The sequence below is a fragment of the Scyliorhinus canicula genome, chromosome 12, assembly GCF_902713615.1.
Source record: "Scyliorhinus canicula chromosome 12, sScyCan1.1, whole genome shotgun sequence".
Taxonomy (NCBI): domain Eukaryota; kingdom Metazoa; phylum Chordata; class Chondrichthyes; order Carcharhiniformes; family Scyliorhinidae; genus Scyliorhinus; species Scyliorhinus canicula.
In genome coordinates, this window is record NC_052157.1 from 143,714,113 (window position 1) to 143,736,254 (window position 22,142).

A 22,142-nucleotide genomic window follows, 5' to 3' on the forward strand; every position below is an offset into this window, starting at 1 on the left:
TGTCACCACCTCCCCTCCTTCTGCCGGACGGAGAAAGCACCACAGCTGTTTGCCTTTTTAAAAAAATAATTTTTATTGAAAATTTTTTACAAAATATATAACAACAGACAGTAATAAACAACAATAAAACAAAATAATAAGCATAATACCCCCAAGACCGTAACAACGCATATATCGAGCCCCCCCCCCACCGCCCCAAACCCGGTAAACAACAAAATAACTTGAAAATAAATTAAATTAAATAGACATAGTCAACACCCCCCTCCCCCCCGGGTTGCTGCTGCTGCTGACCTAGTTCCCTATCGTTGAGCCAGAAAATCGAGGAAAGGCTGCCACCGCCTAAAGAACCCTTGTACCGATCCTCTCGGGGCGAATTTGACCTTCTCCAGCTTAATAAAACCCGCCATGTCATTGATCCAGGTCTCCACGCTTGGGGGTCTCGCATCCTTCCACTGTAGCAAGATCCTCCGCCGGGCTACTAGGAACGCAAAAGGCCAGCACACCGGCCTCTCTCGCCTCCTGCACTCCCGACTCCACCGCAACCCCAAAAATCGCAAGTCCCCAGCCTGGCTTGACCCTGGATCCTACCACCCTCGACAGCGTCCTCGCCACCCCCTTCCAGAACTCCTCCAGTGCCGGGCATGCCCAGAACATATGGGCATGGTTCGCTGGACTCCCTGAACACCTGTCTTCGCCCCCAAAGAACCTACTCATCCTAGTCCCGGATATATGGGCCCGGTGCAGCACCTTGAATTGGATGAGGCTAAGCCGCGCACATGAGGAGGAAGAGTTAACCCTCTCCAGAGCATCAGCCCATGTCCCATCCTCGATCTGCTCCCCCAGCTCCCCCTCCAACTTAGCCTTTAGCTCCTCTAATGACGCCTCCTCCACCTCCTGCATTACCTTGTAGATATCAGATACCTTCCCATCCCCGACCCCCGAAAGCACCCTGTCCTTCACCCCCCTCGCGGGCAGCAAAGGGAATCCCTCGACCTGCTGCCTAGCAAACGCCTTTACCTGCAGGTACCTGAACATGTTCCCCGAGGGGAGCTCAAATTTCTCCTCCAACTCTCTCAGGCTCGCAAACCTCCCGTCAACGAACAGGTCCCTTAGCTTTCTGATGCCCGCTCTGTGCCACCCCAGGAACCCCCCATCAATGTTCCCTGGGACAAACCGATGGTTCCCCCTTAGTGGAGCCTCCATCGAGCCCCCCACTTCCCCCCTATGTCGCCTCCACTGCACCCAAATCTTGAGGGTAGCTGCCACCACCGGACTCGTGGTATACCTCATAGGAGGGAGCAGCAACGGCGCCGTTACCAGGGCCCCCAGGCTTGTGCCTCCACAGGACGCCATCTCCAACCTTTTCCATGCTGCCCCCTCCATCACCCACTTGCGCACCATCGACACATTGGCCGCCCAATAATACCCCGAGAGATTGGGTAACGCCAGCCCCCCACCATCTCTGCCCCGCTCCAAGAAGATCCTCTTCACCCTCGGGGTCCCATGCGCCCAAACAAAGCTCATGATGCTGTTAGTCACCCTCCTAAAAAAGGCCCTAGGGATAAGGATGGGCAGGCACTGAAAAAGGAACAAGAACCTCGGGAGCACCGTCATTTTGACGGACTGCACTCTACCCGCCAGCGATAGCGGCACCATGTCCCACCTTTTAAATTCCTCCTCCATCTGCTCCACAAGCCTGGTAAAATTAAGCTTGTGGAGAGTCCCCCAACTCCTGGCCACCTGCACCCCCAGGTACCTAAAACTCTTCACTGCCCTCTTAAACGGGAGCCTACCAATTCCCTCCTCCTGATCACCCGGGTGCACTACAAACACCTCGCTCTTACCCAGATTCAGCTTATAGCCCGAGAAGCCCCAAACTCAGCCAACTGCTCCATCACCCCCGGCATTCCCCCCCCACTGGGTCCGCCACATACAGCAGCAGGTCGCCCGCATACAGCGATACCCAATGTTCCTCCCCACCCCACACCAGACCCCTCCACCTCCCCGACTCCCTCAACGCCATAGCCAGAGGTTCAATTGCCAGGGCAAAAAGCAAGGGGGACGGGGGCACCCCTGCCTGCTCCCACGGTAGAGCCTGAAGTACTCTGACCTCCTTCCATTAGTAGCTACACTCACCATCGGGGCCTCATAAAGCAACCTCACCCATTTGATGAACCCCTCCCCAAATCCAAACCTCTCCATCACCTCCCACAGGTACCCCCACTCAACTCTATCAAAGGCCTTCTCTGCATCTAGCGCCACCACTATCTCCGCCTCCCCTTCAACCGCCGGCATCATAATAACATTTAACAACCTCCGCACATTCGTGTTAAGCTGTCTTCCCTTGACAAACCCTGTCTGATCCTCATGTATCACCCCTGGCACACAGTCCTCTATCCTGGTGGCCAGTATCTTCAGCAGCAACTTAGCATCCACATTGAGGAGCGAGATTGGCATGTATGATCCACACTGCAGGGGGTCCTTATCCCGCTTCAGGATCAAAGAAATCAGCACCCGTGACATCGTCGGGGGCAAAGCCCCCCCCCATGCCTCATTGAAGGCCCGCACCAACAGGGGGCCCACCAGGTCCGCATACTTTTTATAAAATTCCACCGGGAACCCATCCGGCCCCGGCGCCTTCCCTGACTGCATTTGACCAATCCCCCTGACTAGCTCCTCCAACTCAATCGGCACCCCCAGCCCCTCCACCAGCTCCTCCTGCACATTTGGAAACGTAGCCTGTTCAGAAAGCTCTCCACCCCCCCCCCCCCCCCCCCCCCCCCCACCAGTGGCTCCGACCGGTACAGTTCCTCGTAAAAGTCCCTAAAGACCCTGTTCACCTCTGCCCCCTTCCGCACCACATTCCCACCCTTATCTATCACTCCACCAATTTCCCTAGCCGCATCCCGCCTGCGGAGCTGATGCGCCAGCATCCTGCTCGCCTTCTCCCCATACTCATAAACCGCGCCTTGCGCCTTCCTCCACTGTGTCTCTGCCTTTCTGGCGGTCAGCAAGTCGAACGTGGCCTGCAAGCTACGTCGTTCCCCCAACAATCCCTCCTCCGGGGCCTCCGCGTACCTCCTATCCACATCTAGGAGCTCCAATCTCACCCTTACCCTCCTTTCCCTATGGGTCAGGATGGAAATCAGCTCCCCTGGATCACTGCCTTCAGAGCCTCCCAAACCATCTCCACCCAGACCTCCCCCGTATCGTTGGCCTCAAGGTACCCCTCAATACTTCCCCGGACCCTCCTACACACCTCCTCATCAGCCAGCAACCCCACATCCAGACGCCACAGCGGGCGCTGGTCCCGCAACTCCCCCATCTCCAGATCGACCCAGTGTGGAGCACGGTCTGAAATTGCTATGGACGAATACTCGGCATCCTCCACCCTCGGGATCAATCCCCTGCTCAGAACGAAAAAATCTATTTGGGAATAAACCCTATGGACATGGGAGAAAAAGGAATACTCCCGTGCCCTCGGCCTCCCAAACCTCCAGGGATCCACCCCTCCCATCTGTTCCATAAACTCCCTCAGCACCTTGGCCGCCGCCGGCCTCCTACCCGTCCTTGAACTGGACCGGTCTAGTGGGGGATCCAGCACCGTGTTAAAGTCTCCCCCCATGATCAGGCCCCCCGCCTCCAGGTCCGGAATGCGGCCCAACACACGCCTCATAAAGCCAGCGTCATCCCAATTCGGGGCATACACGTTTACCAGCACCACCTTCTCTCCCTGCAGCCTCGCCTTCACCATAACGAACCTGCCCTCCTTGTCCGCCACCACCTCAGACGCCTCGAACACCACCGTCTTCCCCACCAGAATCGCCACCCCCCGGTTCTTCGCATCTAATCCTGAATGGAAAACCTGCCCCACCCACCCGTTCCTCAGATGAACCTGGTCCGCCACCTTCAGGTGGGTCTCCTGGAGCATAGCCACGTCCGCTTTCAGCCCCTTCAAATGAGAAAATACCCTAGCCCGCTTAACCGGCCCATTCAGCCCCCTCACGTTCCAGGTGATCAGCCGGATCAGAGGGCACCCTGCCCCCCTCCCCCGCCGACTCGCCATAGCTCATCGACTGCTCGCCCCAGGCCAGCACACCCTGCCCGACCCGTTCCCCATGATGATAGCGCCTCTCCTCTACACCCCCCCCCGGCCCACACCAGCTGCTCCCTCGCCATTCCAGCAGCAACCTGGTATCCCCAACCCCCACCCCCAGGCTAGGACCCCTCCTAGCCACGACGCACCCTCCATGGTACTTCCGTGAGCCAGCTGACTTCTGCTGACCCCGGCAACTCCCGCCAAAACCCAACCCCTGCTGACATGGGGTCATCCCCCCTCCTGCCACTCCTCCTTGGCACCGCTCCAGCGCAGGAAAAAAACAGTAGAGATCACGCCCCCACCGCCAGCTCCACTCCTCCTGCCCCGCAGCACGGGAAACCAGAGGAAAGCCCGCGCTTTCACACTGCCCCATCCCACCCTTCTGACGCAGCTCCCAAATTCCAGCTCCACCCCATCCCCCAGCCCCGTACAGAAAAAAAAAACAAACCCCCAACATCCCCCGCATAACACAAAACCATACCCAACAGAACCACCCGGAAACAGAACAAGAACCAGCATAGAAACAAACGTATCAAAATTACAAAAACAGCAACAGCAAAAACAGCAACAACCGTAGTACCCAAGACCCAGCAGCTCCCAAACCCTAGTTCGAGTCCAGCTTCTCCGCCTGCACAAAGGCCCACGCCTCCTCCGGGGACTCGAAGTAGTAATGCCGGTCCTTATATGTTACCCACAGACTGCAGCATTCCAAATTTAACCTGCTTGTTATGCAGCACCGCCTTCATCCGGTTAAACCCGGCCCGCCGCTTAGCCACCTCCGCACTCCAGCCCTGGTAGATTCGCACTACCGAGTTCTCCCACTTGCTGCTCCTCTCCTTCTTGGCCCAGCGCAGCACACACTCCCGGTCGCTGAACGGATGGAACCGCACCAGCACCGCCCGCGGGGGTTAATTCGCCTTGGGCCACCTGGCCAGCACTCTGTGGGCTCCCTCAAGCTCCAGGGGCAAATGGAAGGACCCCTCCCCCACCAACGAATTCAGCATAGTGGCCATAGGACGGTAGATCCGACCCCTCCAGCCCCTCCGCAAGGCCCAGGATCCTCAAATTCTTCCACCTCGTGCGAAAGTCCAGCTCCTCCAAGCGGTCTTGCCACTTTTTGTGAAGTGGCTCGTGCATCTCCATCTTCTCCACGAGGACCACGGCCTCCTCCTCCCGATCAGCAACCTGCTGCTGCAACTCCTGAATGGCTGCCCGCTGGGCTGTCTGGGTCTCAAACAGCTTGCTGGTAGTCGCCTGCAGGGAGTCCAGCAACTCAGCCATCAGCTCCGCAAAACAGCGCAGAAGAGCAGCTTTCTGCTCCTGTGCCCACTGCCTCCAATCCTCGGGTGCTCCGCCGGCCGCCATTTTGTCCTCCTTCCCCCTCTTTTTCTGGGGAGCTGCCGCCGCGTTTTACTTTGCCCCACTCCGGGTGCGCACCATAAATTCCGGGGGATGTTCCTCCGAGCACCTTCCCCCACCGGGAATCGTCGAAACAGCGCCGTTTGGGGCCCTAAAATGGGCCCGAAAGTCCTTTGATAGGGGGAACTGCCGAATGTGCGGCTTAGCTCCGCATCACCGCAACCGGAAGCCACCAGCTGTTTGCCTTTTAACATACGAAAAAGTATTCCTGTGACAGTGCACCCTTCAGACATGCAAAAGCCTTGGGGCAGCACGGTAGCATTGTGGATAGCACAATTGCTTCACAGCTCCAGGGTCCCAGGTTCGATTCCGGCTTGGGTCACTGTCTGTGCGGAGTCTGCACGTCCTCCCCGTGTGTGCATGGGTTTCCTCCGGGTGCTCCGGTTTCCTCCCACAGTCCAAAGGTATGTAGGTTAGGTGGATTGGCCATGATAAATTGCCCTTAGTGTCCAAAATTGCCCTTAGTGTTGGGTGGGGTTACTGGGTTATGGGGATAGAGTGGAGGTGTTGGCCTTGGGTAGGGTGCTCTTTCCAGGAGCCGGTGCAGACTCGATGGGCCGAATGGCCTCCTTCTGCATTGTAAATTCTATGATAATCTATGATCACAATCATCCCTGCATGCAGGAGAACCGTAATCTTGAAGATTATGGCAGACAATGCAGTTCACAGCACAATGAGTTTTACACACCACAGCACTATACAGAGAAAGAATGCAGGAATGTACACAGCAGGTCCACCAGTGACTAAAGAGATAAGGTAGTGTCTCAGATTGGAATTCTTCAGTAAATCACAAAAATCTCTCATCTCCAAATATCCACCAAGACAATTGGCATTTAACAAGGAAATTTGCACAAATCAATATAAACACAGCTTCAAATTGTATGTATGTATTTGTTGGGTCACCTGTTGGAATCTATCCACTGTCCTTTCAGTTGCAGACAGACATGCTGTGTTGAGGCATCCATCTGTCTTGGGAGACAATGGACAACACTCAGGGTGTATGTCTCTTCTGCAAAGAACATTGCCATCAGTAAACAGCAAATCACGGACTAGAGCAGACTTTGTTCCTGGCACGCAATATTGCCATCAGCTCTGGCATTCTTCTGAGTCGCCAAAGACATACAATAGTCGCATGGAGAAAAATGTGCCAAATAGTGGCACCAGGTTGCAGCCCTGCTTTATCCCACTGCTGATCTTAAAGACCTCAGATGGTGCTCCATTGTGACTGATGAAACTGTGCATGTTCAGGTGGAAAGAAAAAAATGACGTCCAACTGAGCAGCCTATTTACTTCAGCAGTTTAAAGAGTCCGTCTCTACTAACAAGGTTGACGGCCATTGTGAGGTCTGTGGGCTGTGCTGTTTGCAGCATTACACTGCCAAAGCGAGAAAATCATGTCAACTGTTAATCTGCCAGCTCGGATGTTCTCACTAAGACTCGAGGTAGATTTGCGATGCCAGGCTCAGCAAATTGGTCAGAGCAAAGACAACGCTTAACATGGAGATGCTTCGGTAATTATTACAGTCACTGTGTGCCCCTGTGACTATTTAACAGCACTCCTCGAGACGCAATTCTTTCCTTCCAACAGAGGCACAAATATTCATCGAGATGCTGCAGCAGTGCTGGTTTTCCACTTTTAATGATTTTAGGTGGATTGCCATAATTTCCTGGGACTTCACTACTGGCAAGCAGATGGAAAGGTGGGTGGAGCACATCTCAAACTCTACACAACAGCAAGCGTCATCAATGATGAAGCTCTCAGCGCCTTTCCAGACTTTCCTGTTATGGAGAAGCTGGACAACAGGACCAGTACAACAGAGCTTAAAAGACCACTGGTAAAGACATGCCGTGTTATGTTAATAAAGTCTTTGTGCAACAGCAGTTTTGGATGCACATATGATAGAACAAACTGTAAATAGCGGATGAAAGCATAGCTCAATGTTTTTTTTAATGCAGCAGCTTTTGTTATTAATGTTGCATTGATGATCCTGAAACTGATTGAAAATGGTGTCAGAAGGTGAACAATTTAAAAAGTAGACTAAATACAGCATCACAAAATATTGGCAGATATGTTGAAGTCCGTGAACTTGACTGTGCTGTATCAAAGTATTAAAATTTTATGAATTATGCTTTCACGTCATTTAGTTTCCTTCTATCATATATGCATCTAAAGTTCTTAAAAGTTTAAATTTCACAAGGGCTTCATAAACACCCTGTATATCATGGTGATACATCACCTTGCAGTGCATTCAGTTTCAGAAATCAACTGAGTCATTTACTTTTTTAGTTTTATAAGCCCAATGCATTTTTTCCAATTAAGGGCCAATTTAGCGTGGCCAATCCACCTACCCTGCACATCTTTGGGTTGTGGGGCGAAACCCACGCAAACATGGGGAGAACGTGCAAACTCCATACAGACAGTGACCCAGAGTGAGTTTGACCATTGTCAGGCAATATCACTGCAAAGGTTCACTGGCTTACTTGCAAAAGCAAACCACAGGCTGGTAAATGGAAAGCGGCTGATAAATGGAAAGCTCAGAATAATGCAACAGGCCACTTACCCTGGTGACAAGTTATGAACGGCTTAACAAACTGTCTGGTCACAGAAAAATGGTAGAGAACTCATATAGTTCTGAAGAGAGAATTCATTCTTTATGGGTAGATTCTCAATTTACAAAAAGAAAGCCCCGTGCCTATCAGCAATCTTTGCAGATATTTGGTAAGATTCCAGTTAAATGATACAAAAATTCAGGTTTTTAAAAAAGTGATTCACAAAAAAAGTCATGGGATTAGATAAACTAGGTATAGTATTTGACTGTTATATTAATGTGGTGGAGGGTAAACATTGACACGGAATGGTCAGGCCAAATGGGCTATTTCCATGGTATAATTCTGATGTAAATAAAACCCAGTAAATTAGAGTAACAGGAAACTGATGAATCAGCTGAACATACGAGTATAATAAGACAGCAAAGCTTTGCGACAACTGTTTGGCAATATTTAATGACTTGGTCACATGGAGTACAAGGTTTGCTTGCATTAAATTAATATACTCCAGAATAAATGCAAAGTGCCACAGTACAAAGGGAACAGACGGGGTATCGATTGCAAAAATCACAGACACATGAAATATTGCCCCAATGTAAAATACATTTGCATAGTTTCCCCCAGATTCCCGTGCTGCTACTAGGCTTATTTGGCACTGTGAAATCAACGGTGAAAAAATACATCACAGAAGCCAACATGTTAGTGTACTAATACTTCTAGGGGTGTACTAGAGGATTAATAGTGTAGACAGGCTGGACTTCTATTAACAAATGCTCACTTGACTTCCGGTGGCAGCTATGGAGGAGTAGGTCACACATTTGACAGCTCCCACCTGTGATGGACTTTTGGACCTTTTACCCCCAGTTTTTTCCAGATTTTATGGGATAAATCGGTGAAGCGAGAGACAGTGAGGAGAAAACCCCCTGCAGTGTATGGAGAATTGGACCAGACGTGGCCGTGTGAGAAGACAAAGTCCTATAAGGAAGACACGAGCAGAGCCGGTAACGCGGGAAAGCATGGCGGAGAGCAAGGGCCGGGGGGGAGTCGGCACAGTGGTCGACGGAGCAGCTGGTGAAGTTTTTTGAAGATTGCTTTGCCAAGCTGAAGAAGGACACGCTGGACCCGATTAAGGCATCGATTGATCAAGTTGTGCAAAATCATGCGACCCACGAGAAAGAGATCCAGGTGGTGGAGAAAAAGGTGTCTGAGCACGAGGAGTACATAACTGTGCTGGAAACCAAGGTGGAGATGATGAACGACCACCAGAAAAGAATGCAGGAGCAGCTGGAGGACATGGAGAGTAGGTCCAGGAGGCAGAATCTTAGAATTGTCGGCCTCCCTGAAGGCAGTGAGGGATCGGATGCGAGGACTTATGTGACGGACACGCTGGAGATGTTGATGGGGACTGAGGCGTTCCCTCGGCCTCTGGAGGCGGATAGAGCGCAGAGAGCCCTCGCAAAGAAGCCCAGAGCGAACGTGCCGCCAAAGGCCATGGTGGTAGGCTTTCACCGTTTCCTGGACAAGGAACACGTTCTGTGGTGGGCCAAGAAGGAACGGAGCAGCAAGTGGGAGAACTGTGAGCTGCGCATTTATCAGGACCTGGGCACGGATCTGGAAAAGAAGCCAGCTGGGTTTAATCGGGCAAAAATGGCCCTCTTTAAGAAGGGGGTGAAGTTTGGGATGCTGTACCCAGCCCGCCTGTGGGTCACACATGATAAACGGGACTTCTACTTTGAAACACCAGACGAAATATGGACTTTTATTAAAGAAAAGAGGCTGGAGACGAATTAAAAGACACTGAAGCCTTGGAGAGTACTGTGCTGGTGATTTGTTGTGCTGGGCTGTATAAATACAAGTAATGTTATGTGTAATAAGGGGCTGTTTGGATGGCTAAAGGTAACTTTGTCTTGCAGGGAGCTGGTTAGAGGGGGAATGGGCTTTGGGGTTGGTTCTGCTTTGTGGCTGATTATTTTTCTAAAGTGGCTGTTTTTTCACTGTTTTCTGATGTTTGTTTACTGGGGAATGTGGTGCATTTAAAATGTTTATCCATGTGGGGGAAGAGAACAATGGGGAGACAGACTGCTTGGTGCCGGGGCGGGAGCTATCAAGTCAGCATGGGTCAGCTGACTCTCGGAAGCGCAGTGGGGGGGTGAGGTGTTAAGCTGGAGCTTGACTTGGGCGGGTTGGGTTTCTAGTGCTGTTGCTAGGGGGGACGGAGGGGGAGTGCTTTGCTGACAGGGGTGGAACTGTTACTAGGGGACAAATGGAAGGTCAGGTACGGCGACTGCCCGAGGAGACGGAGGGTGCGAGCTAGAGGCTGGCCTAAAAAGGGTGATGGCTAGTCGGCTTGGGGGGGGGGGGGGGGGGAGGGGGGGGGGGGGGGGGGGGGTGGTATCTAAAATACCCCCGGCCAGGCTGATTACATGGAACATCAGAGGGTTGAATGGGCCGGTCAAGAGGGCTCGCGTGTTTGCGCATTTGAGATTGGCTGAAGGCGGACGTGGCAATGCTACAAGAGACACACCTAAAGGTTACAGACCAGACGAGATTGAGAAAGGGGTGGGTCAGCCAAGTATTCCACGCAGGGCTGGACTCAAAGACCAGGTGGGTAGCGATCTTGATCAATAAACGAGTGGCATTCGAGGCAGGGAGAATCATGTCAGACAAGGGGGGGGGGGGGGGGGGGGGAGGTACATAATGGTGAGTGGAAAGCTGGAGGGGTTGCGGGTGGTACTCGTGAACATATATGCACCGAATTGGGACGATGTGGAATTTATGAGGCGGGTTTTAGGTAAGATCCCAGACTTAGAGTCACATAACCTGATCATGAACGAGACTTTAACATTGATCTGGAATTGGACCGGTCAAAATCCAGCACAGGGAGGAGGCCGGCTGCGGCAAAGGAATTGAAGGGGTTTATGGAACAGATTGGGGGGGGGGGGGGGGGGGGAATAGAACCATGGAGGTTTGCACGGCCAAGGGCGAAGGACTTGGCAAAGGGCAGGAATTAGAAGGATGGGGGATCTATTTATAGACGGCAGCTTTCCCAGCATGAAAGCCTTGGGAGGATAAATTTGAATTGCCAGCAGCGAATGAGTTTAGGTATTCACAGGTGTGAGACTTCCTGAGAAACCAGGTGCCGGCCGTTCCGCTGCTGCCGCCACGGGGGATACAGGATAGAGCAGTCTCCAGTAACTGGGTAGGGGAGAAGCTTAACGGCATGTGGGAGGATGAGCTAGGTGGAGAGATAGAGGCGGTCTATGGGCAGATGCCCTAAGCAGGGTTAATACATCCTCACCATGTGCCAGGCTTAGCCTGATACAATTTAAGGTAGTCGACCGGGCAAACATGACAGCGTCTAGGATGAGCAGGTTTTTCGGGGTAGAAGATAGGTGTGCGGGAAGCCCAGCAAACCATGTCCACATGTTTTGGGCATGCCCGAAGCTGGGAGGGTTTTGCGAAGGCAATGTCCATGGTGCTAAAAACACGGGTGGTGCCGAGTCCGGAGGTAGCAACCTTTGGAGTGTTGGAAGAGCCGGGAGTTCAGGGGGCGAAAGAGGCTGATGTCGTGGCCTTTGCCTCCCTGGCAGCCCGGAGACAGATCTTGTTAGTTAATGTGGAGGGACTCGAAGCTCCCCCACCCCACCCGAGTGTAGAGATCTGGGTTAGTGACATGGCTGGGTTTCTCAGTCTCCAGAAAATAAAGCTCGCGAAAATAAAGTTTGCCTTAAGAGGGTCAATGGTCGGGTTCATCCGAAGATGGCAGCCTTATGTTGATGTCATTGTTTATGTCAATTTTATAAAAATTTTCAAATTCCTTAGTAAAAATATTTTTTAAAAACACAAATGCTCACTTATTTTTGGTGAAAGCAACAATGTATGCTCACTGCAAATTAGCCTATTTTGAATTCTGGAGCAGATTCAACAGAAAACTGGTTTGTTCCCTCACTGCACCCATCAGTTTGCTGTGAAATAGTTCTTTCCAACCTCAGCTGGCGGTGTTCCTAAAGAGGTTATAACAACAAAACAGCCAATCTATGCCAGCATTTGGCCACATGAGTAAGCAATTTGAAGTCAATTTACCCATCCTGTTTCCGCATCCCCATCAACCCGTTCTCCTTCAGCCACCTAGCCAAACCTGAATGGGTTAATAGGTTACTTGCCGCAATCATTCACCCTCACAATGCCCTCTGTTCTAAATTTCTTTCTTTTAAATTTATGGCTATGGCTCCTTCCTTTTGACCATTCAACTACTAAAAAGTCTGCTTTTCTATACCTTGCCTCACTTTCCCAATTTTCCAGGTTTTTCTTCCTATTTGTATTTTCATTCAGGGCGAACCCATGGTTGAAAAACAGGTCTACACTCCCAATCTTGACCTTTCTCTGCTGTCACCCTGCCAATGCAGACAAGTTTCCATGTGCTCCTTTCCTTCCCACTCCCTCAACTGCCTGCCCTTGCTCTTCTCTGCCAGTAGGGTGATTGTGCCAGAGTGGCCTGGCTACTGTCTTGGGGACATTAACCTATATTAAAGTCTTGCAGGAGCTGCAGCAGGAACACAAGATGTCGATATAAACTAAGAATTTTACAGTAAAAATACCAGCTGCAGGTACAGCTACCACCTCTTTTCGCAATTCCTGATGCAAACTTCTCTCCTCTTTCCAATAGTGCCTCTTCCAATTCTGCCTGCTGTCCTACTGAGTCCACTATGCTGACATCTCCTCTCCTGCCAGCTCATTTCATGATTCCTCTACTCCCATAAGCTGGATAGCAGAATCACCCCCTTCCCCTCACTTCTGATGAAGAAAGCCGGCAGACTGCTGTGATGGCAGGTCCAATGATAAAGGACTACAAGCTGGTAGGTCTTCTTGAGTTATTTGGATTAGCTATTGACTAGATAAACTCCGTAAGAAGTCTTACAACACCAGGTTAAAGTCCAAGAGGTTTGTTTCAAATCACTAGCTTTCAGAGCAATGCTCCTTCCTCAGGTGAAAGAGTAGGTTCCAGAAATATATAGACAAAGTCAAAGATGCAAGACAATACTTTGAATGCGTGCATTTGCAGGTAAACTCACTGAGATATCAAAGTAGAATGCACCTCAATGTTTACATACAAATCAAAATCTTACTTCAACGTGTTTAAAACAGAACCAAGTAGGGGTCAAAAATGGTAAGCTTTCTCAGGTGGCAAATTCACAAATTTTACTCTTGGAAAATTAATCTTATTCATAATGGCGTCAGCTTTGTTTTAGTGGCTGCAAACTTGCTGCTCAGTCAGAAGGCAGAGATTGAAGCCTCAATTCAAAGCCTTGGGTCAAAGTTGACACTCCAGTACCCCACAGTCAGTCAGAGGTTAAGATGTTAAAATTAAGCCCTGACTACCCTCGCTGGTGGATGCAAGGGATCTCATGACGCTATTTGAAAAAGGGCTCTTCCCCATGTCCTGGCCAATACATCAAGCAACATAACAAAAACATATCACGTCGCTTATTGTGGAACCTTTCTGTACCCAAACCAACTATCACATTTTCTGCAATACAACGCTTCAAGAGCGTTTCATTGGCTGTAAATCATGTTGGAACCCTCAAAGTCAAGAAAGATATCGCAGGAATGTATGTCTTTTACCAATGGTAGATGTATGCATGGGCTACAAAATATTTATGCTCACTGCTCCAAGCAAATGCCATTGGCCAGACAACGCATTCTAAAATACTGGCCAGGGAACACAATCTAAATGGAAGGACAAAGGCGCACTGACGCAAAAAAAAAAATAATAAATCGGCTGAACAGCTCAAATCTACTCTGATCTTCTTGTATAAATAAAAACTGCTAAAAGTTGAAGCTATGCCAGGCACACACAAGAGTTGTTGTGCGGGACTCTGGAAATCACAGGCTTGGATCTGCAGTCGGGGGAGAAGTCGCAGAGAAACTGGGAGCGTTCAGCTGGTTTTGTTTGTGGGGTGGAGGGTGGGGGGGGGGGGGGGGGGGGGGGAGGAGAGCTGGACAGTGGGGGTTGGGGTGCTGGACAGACAGTGGGGGATGGGGCTGGACAGACAGTGGGGGATGGGGCTGGACAGACAGTGGGGGATGGGGCTGGACAGACAGTGGGGGATGGGGCTGGACAGACAGTGGGGGATGGGGCTGGACAGACAGTGGGGGATGGGGCTGGACAGACAGTGGGGGATGGGGCTGGACAGACAGTGGGGGATGGGGCTGGACAGACAGTGGGGGATGGGGCTGGACAGACAGTGGGGGATGGGGCTGGACAGACAGTGGGGGATGGGGCTGGACAGACAGTGGGGGATGGGGCTGGACAGACAGTGGGGGGTGGGGCTGGACAGAAAGTGGGGGGGGGGGCTGGACAGACAGTGGGGGGGGGGGCGGGACAGACAGTGGGGGGGGGCTGGACAGACAGTGGGGGGGGGGCTGGACAGACAGTGGGGGGGGGGGGGCTGGACAGACAGTGGGGGGGGGGGCTGGACAGGACAGTGGGGGGGGGGCTGGACAGACAGTGGGGGGGGGGGCTGGACAGACAGTGGGGGGGGGGGGCTGGACAGACAGTGGGGGGGGGGGCTGGACAGACAGTGGGGGGGGGGGCTGGACAGACAGTGGGGGGGGGGCTGGACAGGACAGGGGGGGGGGGGGGGCTGGACAGACAGTGGGTGGGGGGCTGGACAGACAGTGGGGGGGGGCTGGACAGACAGTGGGGGGGGGGGCCTGGACAGGACAGTGGGTGGGGGGCTGGACAGACAGTGGGGGGGGGCTGGACAGACAGTGGGGGGGGCTGGACAGATAGTGGGGGGGGGGCTGGACAGACAGTGGGGGGGGGGCTGGACAGACAGTGGGGGGGGGGCTGGACAGACAGTGGGGGGGGGGCTGGACAGACAGTGGGGGGGGGGCTGGACAGACAGTGGGGGGGGGGGCTGGACAGACAGTGGGGGGGGGGCAGGACAGACAGGGGGGGGGGGGCTGGACAAGACAGTGGGGGGGGGGCTGGACAGACAGTGGGGGGGGGCTGGGACAGACAGTGGGGGGGGGGCTGGACAGACAGTGGGGGGGGGCTGGACAGACAGTGGGGGGGGGGGGGCCTGGACAGACAGTGGGGGGGGGCTGGACAGACAGTGGGGGGGGGGCTGGACAGACAGTGGGGGGGGGGGGGCTGGACAGACAGTGGGGGGGGGGCTGGACAGACAGTGGGGGGGGGGGCTGGACAGAGAGTGGGGGGGGGGGCTGGACAGACAGTGGGGGGGGCTGGACAGACAGTGGGGGGGGCTGGACAGACAGTGGGGGGGGGCTGGACAGACAGTGGGGGGGGGGCTGGACAGACAGTGGGGGGGGGGCGGGGACAGACAGTGGGTGGGGGGGCTGGACAGACAGTGGGGGGGGGGCTGGACAGACAGTGGGGGGGGGGGCTGGACAGACAGTGGGGGGGGGGGCTGGACAGACAGGGGGGGGGGGGGGCTGGACAGACAGTGGGGGGGGGGGGCTGGACAGACATGGGGGGGGGGGGGGCTGGACAGACAGTGTGGGGGGGGGGGGGCTGGACAGACAGTGGGGGAGGGGCCTGGACAGACAGTGGGGGGGGCTGGACAGACATGGGGGGGGGCCTGGACAGACAGTGGGGGGGGGCATGGACAGACAGTGGGGGGGGCTGGACAGACAGTGGGGGGGGGCTGGACAGACAGTGGGGGGGGCTGGACAGACAGTGGGGGAGGCTGGACAGACAGTGGGGGGGGCTGGACAGGACAGTGGGGGGGGCTGGGACAGACAAGTGGGGGGGGGGGGCTGGACAGACAGTGGGGGGGGGGGGGTGGACAGACAGTGGGGGGGGGCTGGACAGACAGTGGGGGGGGCTGGACAGACAGTGGGGGGGGGGGCTGGACAGACAGTGGGGGGGGGCTGGATAGACAGTGGGGGGGGGCTGGACAGACAGTGGGGGGGCTGGACAGACAGTGGGGGGGCTGGACAGACAGTGGGGGGGCTGGACAGACAGGTGGGGGGGGGGCCTGGACAGACAGTGGGGGGGGGCTGGACAGACAGTGGGGGGGGGGGCCTGGACAGACAGTGGGGGGGGGGGCTGGACAGACAGTGGGGGGGGGGCTGGGACAGACAGTGGGGGGGGGGGCTGGACAGACAGTGGGGGGGGGCTGGACAGACGGGGGGGGGGCCTGGACAGACAGTGGGGGGGGGCTGGACAGACAGTGGGGGGGGGGGCTGGACAGACAGTGGGGGGGGGGCTGGACAGACAGTGGGGGGGGCTGGACAGACAGTGGGGGTGGCTGGACAGACAGTGGGGGGGGCTGGACAGACAGTGGGGGGGGGGGCTGGACAGACAGTGGGGGGGGGCTGGACAGAGTGGGGGGGGCTGGACAGACAGTGGGGGGGGGGGCTGGACAGACAGTGGGGTGGGGGGCTGGACAGACGGGGGGGGGCTGGGACAGACAGTGGGGGGGGGCTGGACAGACAGTGGGGGGGGGGGGGCTGGACAGACAGTGGGGGGGGGGGGGCTGGACAGACAGTGGGGGGGGCTGGACAGACAGTGGGGGGGGGGGCCTGGACAGAGTGGGGGGGGCTGGGACAGAGTGGGGGGGGGGGCTGGACAGACCGTGGGGGGGGGGCTGGACAGACAGTGGGGGGGGGGGCTGGACAGACAGTGGGGGGGGCTGGACAGATGGGGGGGCTGGACAGATGGGGGGCTGGACAGACGGGGGGGGCTGGACAGACAGGGGGGGCTGGACAGGACAGTGGGGGGGGCTGGACAGACAGTGGGGGGGGCTGGACAGACAGTGGGGGGGGGGCTGGACAGACAGTGGGGGGGGGCTGGACAGACAGTGGGGGGGGGGCTGGACAGACAGTGGGGGGGGCTAGACAGGCAGTGGGGGGGGGGGCTAGACAGACAGGGGGGGGGGGGAGGGCTGGGCAGACAGGGGGGGGGGAGGGCTGGACAGACAGTGGGAGGGGGGGCTGATCAGACAGTGGGAGGGGGGGCTGATCAGACAGTGGGAGGGGGGGCTGATCAGACAGTGGGAGGGGGGGGCTGATCAGACAGTGGGAGGGGGGGGCTGATCAGACAGTGGGGGGGGGGCTGATCAGACAGTGGGAGGGGGGGGCTGATCAGACAGGGGGGGGGGGGCTGATCAGGACAGTGGGAGGGGGGGCTGATCAGACAGTGGGAGGGGGGGCTGATCAGCCAGTGGGAGGGGGGGCTGATCAGACAGTGGGAGGGGGGGCTGATCAGACAGTGGGAGGGGGGGCTGATCAGACAGTGGGAGGGGGGGCTGATCAGACAGTGGGAGGGGGGGCTGATCAGACAGGGGAGGGGGGGCTGATCAGACAGTGGGAGGGGGGGCTGATCAGACAGTGGGAGGGGGGCCTGATCAGACAGTGGGAGGGGGGCTGATCAGACAGTGGGAGGGGGGGCTGATCAGACAGTGGGAGGGGGGGGCTGATCAGACAGTGGGAGGGGGGGGCTGATCAGACAGTGGGAGGGGGGGCTGATCAGACAGTGGGAGGGGGGGGCTGATCAGACAGTGGGAGGGGGGCTGATCAGACAGTGGGAGGGGGGGGCTGATCAGACAGTGGGAGGGGGGGCTGATCAGACAGTGGGAGGGGGGGGCTGATCAGACAGTGGGAGGGGGGGCTGATCAGACAGTGGGAGGGGGGGCTGATCAGACAGTGGGAGGGGGGGCTGATCAGACAGTGGGAGGGGGGGCTGATCAGACAGTGGGAGGGGGGGCTGACAGACAGTGAGGGGGGGGCTGATCAGACAGTGGGAGGGGGGGGCTGATCAGACAGTGGGAGGGGGGGGCTGATCAGACAGTGGGAGGGGGGGCTGATCAGACAGTGGGAGGGGGGGCTGATCAGACAGTGGGAGGGGGGGCTGATCAGACAGTGGGAGGGGGGGGCTGATCAGACAGTGGGAGGGGGGGCTGATCAGACAGTGGGAGGGGGGGCTGATCAGACAGTGGGAGGGGGGGCTGATCAGACAGTGGGAGGGGGGCTGATCAGACAGTGGGAGGGGGGGCTGATCAGACAGTGGGAGGGGGGCTGATCAGACAGTGGGAGGGGGGATCAGAAGTGGGGGGGGCTGATCAGACAGTGGGAGGGGGGGGCTGATCAGACAGTGGGAGGGGGGGCTGATCAGACAGTGGGAGGGGGGGCTGATCAGACAGTGGGAGGGGGGGCTGATCAGACAGTGGGAGGGGGGGCTGATCAGACAGTGGGAGGGGGGGCTGATCAGACAGTGGGAGGGGGGCTGATCAGACAGTGGGAGGGGGGGCTGATCAGACAGTGGGAGGGGGGGCTGATCAGACAGTGGGAGGGGGGGGCTGATCAGACAGTGGGAGGGGGGCTGATCAGACAGTGGGAGGGGGGGCCTGATCAGACAGTGGGAGGGGGGGCTGATCAGACAGTGGGAGGGGGGGCTGATCAGACAGTGGGAGGGGGGCTGATCAGACAGTGGGAGGGGTGGCGGATCAGACAGTGGGAGGGGGGGCTGATCAGACAGTGGAGGGGGGGATGATCAGACAGTGGGAGGGGGGCTGATCAGGACAGTGGGAGGGGGGGCTGATCAGACAGTGGGAGGGGGGGCTGATCAGACAGTGGGAGGGGGGGCTGATCAGACAGTGGGAGGGGGGGCTGATTCAGACAGTGGGAGGGGGGGCTGATCAGACAGTGGGAGGGGGGGCTGATCAGACAGTGGGAGAGGGGCTGGTCAGACAGTGGGAGGGGGGGCTGATCAGACAGTGGGAGGGGGGGCTGATCAGACAGTGGAAGGGGGGGCTGATCAGACAGTGGGAGGGGGGGCAGGGGAGGGGGGGCAGGGGAGGGGGGGCAGGGGAGGGGGGCTAGACAGACAGTGGGAGGGGGGCGGGGAAGGGGGGCTAGACAGACAGTGTGGCCCGCTCCCCCCGCTCCCCGGCCCCGGCCCCGGCCTCCTCACCCGCTCCCCCGGCCCCGGCCCCGGCCTCCTCACCCGCTCCCCCGGCCCCGGCCTCCTCACCTTCCCAGTAGTTGCTGCTCCCCGCCGCCATCTTTGTTTTCCAGCGTCACGCGTCTGGCTCACCCCATTATCATTCGTTTTCAGGGTGATCCTTTCCACCTTGGGGGGGGGGGGTGGAAGAGAAGGAAAAAGAAGCAACATATCCACTCTCTCAGACAAAGCAGAGAGGGACGTCCCATAATTTCCATACATTTCGCTCGACTCGCCTCACTGGCACTCGTTCTGAGCCTCAGACGGTCTACGTCCTTGTCCAAAGAGCTCCCCTTTGAGATTTATGGTCCATGCCGCGCTCTTAAAGGGGCCGCTCGGGGCGGGGACACTGCGCCTGCGCGCGGGTCGGGCTGGCAACTGCAGGTGGTGATGTGTCCCGTTGTCTCTGCCACATTGCCGAAGCCAATCAGGACCTGGGGCAAAGGAGGAGCCAGGAATCAAACTCAGCCCTGATGCTGTGATGCATGAGAATGGCACTTTAGTCTGCAGCATGACAGAGAGTATTGCAATTTTTTTTTTAAAAGTGTCGTGAAAGAAAATGCAAGGGCATAAATTTGAAATATTATCTGCTACTCTCCCCACAGCTATTCCCTGACCTGCTAAGTGTTCCCTCAGCACTTGCAGATTCCCAGCCTGCTGGGGAGAAGCCGGCATTGGACTGGGGTGGGCACAGGAAGAAGTCTTACAATACCAGGTTAAAGTCCAACCGGTTTGTTTCGAATCACTAGCTTTCGGTTCTGTGTTGTAGGTCGACTTGAGTGGGTTGATGCAGGAGAATGGGGATGAGAAAATATCAGCCATGATTGAATGGTGGAGCAGACTCGATGGGCCAAATGGCCTAATTCTGCTCCTATGTCTCATGGTCTTATGGTTTGTGATCTGTAGTCCTTTCGGGATCTTCGAGTTCCGAAAGCTAGTGATTCGAATTGACCTGTTGGACTTTAACCTGGTGTTGTAAGACTTCTTACTATTTCCAGCTTGTGCATTGCTTTTGCTTTTATATTTAATGTGACAGAGGCGAGCAGAACAACAGGCAGAAATATAAGGTAAAAAGGGCGAGATTCGGGAAGTAATTCATACGCCCATGGGAAGCTTCTTTTTTTTGGAATAGCTTGCAAAGGTTGATTTCGGAGCACTCCACTCACCGGTTAATATTTTGTCCAATCTAAGCATTCTCCAAAGAACTTTTTTCCTCCTTTTCCTTTCTTCCACTGCTCATTTTAAAGTCAAGACCCTTCTAAATATTGGCTGTAAATTGACTCCATTGGACAATATTCAAACAATTCAAAGTCTAATCACTGAAAATTAACCCCTTAAATCATATGTAAAAAGGCATCATTTATAAAGTCGAATCGAACGTGTTTTCACATGGAATCTGCAAGAGCATTTTTATATCAAATACATTTAAAGGACAAGATATTAACTCAGTCAAGAGCCTCCTACTTGCGCAGAGTTACAATCAAGACCTTAATTTCTATTTAACGTTTGTACATTTGAATCATTACCTTTCGCTTATGATAAGTTTTGCACTATGCAATCAGTGCAACTAACAGAGTGACCATAAAGCAGGGCCTCCTTGAAAATATATTTTTGACCAAGCTTTTAGCCTAATGTCTCCTTTGGTTCTGTTTCAACTTTTAAGTCTAAAAATAGATAAATATTGTAATGTTAACTCCATGAGATCTCACATAAAGAAGTTTAGTAATAGCTATTGGCACACCCAGGGCAAAGGTGTAATGAGATGGAAGCAAGATATATTCGTAGTCAGGCAGAGGTTATGCAGTGATTTCGATTAATTGTTATATTTCCCTTCTTTATGTACGTAGACTCAAGAGAGGCATCTGATAAATGTTTATGTTGATAATCTATTACAATCTGTACTTGTCACAGGTACTATACTCGTGGGTGGACAACTCTAGTCATGTTGCAACATTTTTGGTACTTGTGCTAATAAAATTGGATTGGATTGGATTTGTTGTCATGTGTACCAAGGTCCAGTGAAAAGTATTTTTCTGCATGCAGCTCAACCAGATCATTTAGTGCATAAAAGAAAATAAGTAATAGGGCAACAAAAGGTACACAATGTAAATACATAGACACAGGCACGGGCGAAGCATACAGGAGTGTAGCATTAATCAGATCAGTCCATAAGAGGGTCATTTAGGAGTCTTGTAACAGCGGGGAAGAAGCTGTTTCTGAATCTGTTAGTACGCGTTCTCAGACTTCTGTATCTCCTGCCCGATGGAAAAAGTTGGAAGAGTGAATAAGCCGGGTGGGAGGGGTCTTTGATCATGCTGCCCGCTTTCCCAGGCAGCGGGAGGTGTAGATAGAATCAATGGATGGGAGGCGGCTTCATGTGATGGACTGGGCAGTGTTCACGACTCTGTAGTTTCTTGCCATCTTGGGCCGAGCAGTTGCCATACCTGGCTGTGATGCAACCAGTTAGGCTGCTTTCGATGGTGAAAAGTTGGAAAGAGTCAGTGTGGACATGCCAAATTTCCTTAGTTTCCTGAGGAATTATAGGCGCTGTTGTGCTTTCATGGTCAAAGCGCCGACGTGGGTGGACCGGGACAGATTTTTGGTGATGTGCACACATAGGAATTTGAAGCTGTCAACCATCTCCACCTCAGCCCTGTTGATGCTGACAGGGGTGCGTACAATACTTTGCTTCCTGAAGTCAATGACCAGCTCTTCAGTTTTGCTGACATTGAGGGAGAGATTGTTGTTCTTACACCACTCCACTAGGTTCTCTATCTCCTTCCTGTACTCTGACTCGTTGTTGTGCAAGATTAATACTGTGCAAGATTAGCAAAAGTTAATAAAATTGTCAGCCTGTAGGGCCTCTGGACGATCAAATACATCAGGAATAATGTCAATACTTAAGCATGTTCAAACTATACAGGCTCAGCAGGTAGCAATCTCACCTCTGAGCCACAAGATTCTGGGTTCAATTCACACACTACGGCTTGAGTACTAAAGTCAAGACTGACTCTCCAGTGCAGAATTGAGGGAGTGTTGTTCCCTCAAGAGGTGTTTTCTTTTGGTTGAAATGTGAGATCTCATGGCACTATTTTAAAGAAGAGCAGGT

The 22,142-nt window shown here is 54.5% G+C and overlaps 1 protein-coding gene across 2 annotated transcripts in view; it reads right to left on the bottom strand.

The window, feature by feature from the left end:
• gosr1 (golgi SNAP receptor complex member 1) overlaps nt 1–19,211 on the bottom strand; it is a 133,736-nt gene extending 114,525 nt beyond the window's left edge. The window contains exon 1 of one of the 2 annotated variants that reach the window (XM_038814343.1): nt 19,064–19,210. In XM_038814343.1, the coding sequence (XP_038670271.1) occupies nt 19,064–19,094 (31 nt within the window). In that variant the 5' untranslated portion in view covers nt 19,095–19,210. Of the gene's footprint in view, nt 1–19,063 lie in introns of both variants that reach the window. The other variant, XM_038814344.1, reaches the window with a different exon arrangement.
• Between the last annotated feature and the right edge of the window lie 2,931 nt (nt 19,212–22,142).